The sequence below is a fragment of the Chiloscyllium plagiosum genome, unplaced genomic scaffold (assembly GCF_004010195.1).
Source record: "Chiloscyllium plagiosum isolate BGI_BamShark_2017 unplaced genomic scaffold, ASM401019v2 scaf_13950, whole genome shotgun sequence".
In the NCBI taxonomy this organism is placed as follows: Eukaryota; Metazoa; Chordata; class Chondrichthyes; order Orectolobiformes; family Hemiscylliidae; genus Chiloscyllium; species Chiloscyllium plagiosum.
In genome coordinates this window covers 1-2,639 of record NW_025205551.1, presented here as the reverse complement: position 1 = coordinate 2,639, position 2,639 = coordinate 1, and the positions used below count along the sequence as shown (strand labels likewise).

The 2,639-nt window shown below is 49.9% G+C and overlaps 1 protein-coding gene across 1 annotated transcript; it reads right to left on the bottom strand.

Annotated features, from left to right (window-relative positions):
* Window positions 1-1,009: 1,009 nt before the first annotated feature.
* LOC122546449 (protein unc-93 homolog B1-like) lies at window positions 1,010-2,142 on the bottom strand. The gene is made up of 2 exons (XM_043685157.1): window positions 1,709-2,142; window positions 1,010-1,470 (listed from the first exon to the last, which is right to left on the bottom strand). The coding sequence occupies exons 1-2, from the start codon at window positions 1,933-1,935 to the stop codon at window positions 1,281-1,283; spliced, it is 417 nt and encodes a 138-aa protein (XP_043541092.1). The 5' UTR covers window positions 1,936-2,142; the 3' UTR covers window positions 1,010-1,280.
* Between the last annotated feature and the right edge of the window lie 497 nt (window positions 2,143-2,639).

Here is a 2,639-nt window from a genome sequence, read left to right as displayed (position 1 = left end):
AGTGGTGGAGGCTGGTACAATTGCAACATTTAAGAGGCATTTGGATGGGTATATGAATAGGAAGGGTTTGGAGGGATATGGGCCGGGTGCTGGCAGGTGGGACTAGATTGGGTTGGGATATCTGGTCGGCACGGACGGGTTGGACCAAAGGGTCTGTTTCTGTGCCGTACATCTCTATGACTCTAACTCAGACTATTGAGTCCGGGCAACATCCTTGCAAATTTCTTCTGCACTCTTTCCAGTTTAATACCATCCTTCCTGTAACCAAAAGGAGAAGCTGACCACTGCAGATACTGGAGATCAGAGTCAAAATTGTGTGGTGCTGGAAAAGCACTGCAGCATCTGAGAAGCAGGAGAGTTGACATTTCGGGCATGAGCCCTTCATCATTCACCCGAACTATTAACTCTCCTGCTCCTCGAATGCTGCCTGACCTGCAGTGCTTTTTCTGCACCACACTTCCCAATAATAAGGTAACCAAAACTGAACGCAATACTCCATGTGCAGCCTCACCAGTGTCGTGTAAAACTGCAACATATCTTCCCAACTTCAGTACTCAAAGCACTGACTGATGAAGGGCAGGGTGCCAAAAGCCTTCTTCACTGCCCAGTCTACCTGCGACTCTACTTACAGAGAACCGTGACATTGAAGAGGACTCTGTTCCACCACACTCAAGTTCCTACCATTCAGCATGAAATTCCCCCTTTGATTTGCCTTTCCAAAACGCAAGACCTCACACCTGCTTATATTAAACCATATTTGCCATTTCTCTGCTCCCCTTCAATTTCTGACAACCTTCCTTTCTGACCACGAAACTGCCCATTTTCGTGTCATCAGCAAACTTACTAATTGTGCCTTATATGTTCTCATCCAAATCATTGATATAGATAACAAACATAATGAGGTAAAAACGGACTGCAGATGCTGGAAACCAGAATAGAGATCAGAGTGGTGCTGGAAAAGCACAGCAGGTCAGGCAGCATCCGAGGAGCAGGAGAATCGACGTTTCGAGCAAAAGCCCTTCATCAGGAAACAAACATAAATGAGCTCAATGCAGAGTCCCCAGGTACTCCACTAGTCACAGGTCTCCAGTCTGACAAGTATCTGTCCACTATTACTCTCTGCCTCCTACATTTCCCTGCATTACATTTCATCTGCCAAGTTTTTGACTGCTTGCTTTATCTGTCTTTATTGTACAAATTAGAGAGTCCCAGGGCCTACACAGGAAGAGTTCAGAAACAGCAGGGCTCCCTCGGTATTGCCTTGAAGTGGCGTCGGGGGATCAAGAATGAGTCACCATGGAGACAGACCTTGTGATGTAGTTCCCCAACGCTGCCCACAGTGGGACGATGGCTACTCCAATGGCGACGGCTGATGGGACCAGGGTGTAATACCGCTCCCAGTAGTTAGTCGACACAAAGAGGGCGTAAATCCCAATGGCGAGGAACATCATCCACTTGGTCCCGAGGAACCTGGGAAGGTGCGGAATGAGATTAGTCAGATCTCCCTCTCCACCGAGGCACTTCCATTTGCATCCCCTCCCACTGACAACAAATCACCCCTCCCCCAACCCACAACCACTGAATTGCCTTCACGGCAGAGCAGGAATACGCCCCTCTCCCTCGCAAAATCACGCGCAGCACATTAAAGATCCCACGCTACAAGGTCAGAGTGCAACCTTTTCTCCCCTCTCCAAACTTCAAAGCTCACCTGATCAAGACGGGCGTGTAGAGGAGGGCGACAATGGGAGTGACATTTATTCCCATCAGCATCTTCTTGTCGATGTCCTCAAGCCCCAGGTTTCCGTACTTGACCTCCCGGTAGGTCTCATCGTAATGAAGGATGAGCTGCATCTGCAGCAGGCCTGAGAGTGGGGTGTCCAGGTGATGGATGGACAAAGAAAGAGAGAAAGAAGGGAAAAAAAAGCAAGCAAGCATGTGTGAATGCAAGTACAAGGGGAGGACGGGGATCTGAGGGGAGAGCACTATCCCTCTGAAGGAAGAGGTCACAGCCTCAGTTCCCCACGAGAATTTGCATCCCCCACGACCCCAATCCCTGCTCCTCTCATGTTTCTCTCTCGAGACCTCAAGGAGCCGACTGGAGATTGGCCCAACAATTGGGCGTTAACTGTAGGTAGCTTGAACATGCCCTTTGAAACGGCACGTGCACATTCCGCGCATGGACAGCATGGTGGCTCAGTGGTTAGCACTGCTGCCTCACAGCGCCAGGGTCTCAGGTTCAATTCCAGTCTCGGGTGACTGTCTGTGTGGAGTTTGCACATTCTCCCCTTGTCTGTGTGAGTTTCCTCTGAGTGCTCCGGTTTCCTCCCACAGTCCAAAGATGTGCAGGTCAGGTGAATTGGCCATTCCAAATTACCCATAGTGCTCAGGGATATGCAGGTTAGGTGAATTGGACATGCTAAATTGCCTGTAGTGTTAGGTGAAGGGGGAAAATATAGGGAAATGGGTCAGGTGTGGACCTGTTTCCACACCGGTGGGGGAGGTGAGAAGCAATATGTTGCATCTTTGCCCCATCCGAGGATTGAGGGGTACACAGGGATTAGATTAGATTCCCGACATGTGTGGAAAAAGGCCCTTCGGCCCAACCAGTCCACACCGACCCTCCGAAGAATAACCCACCC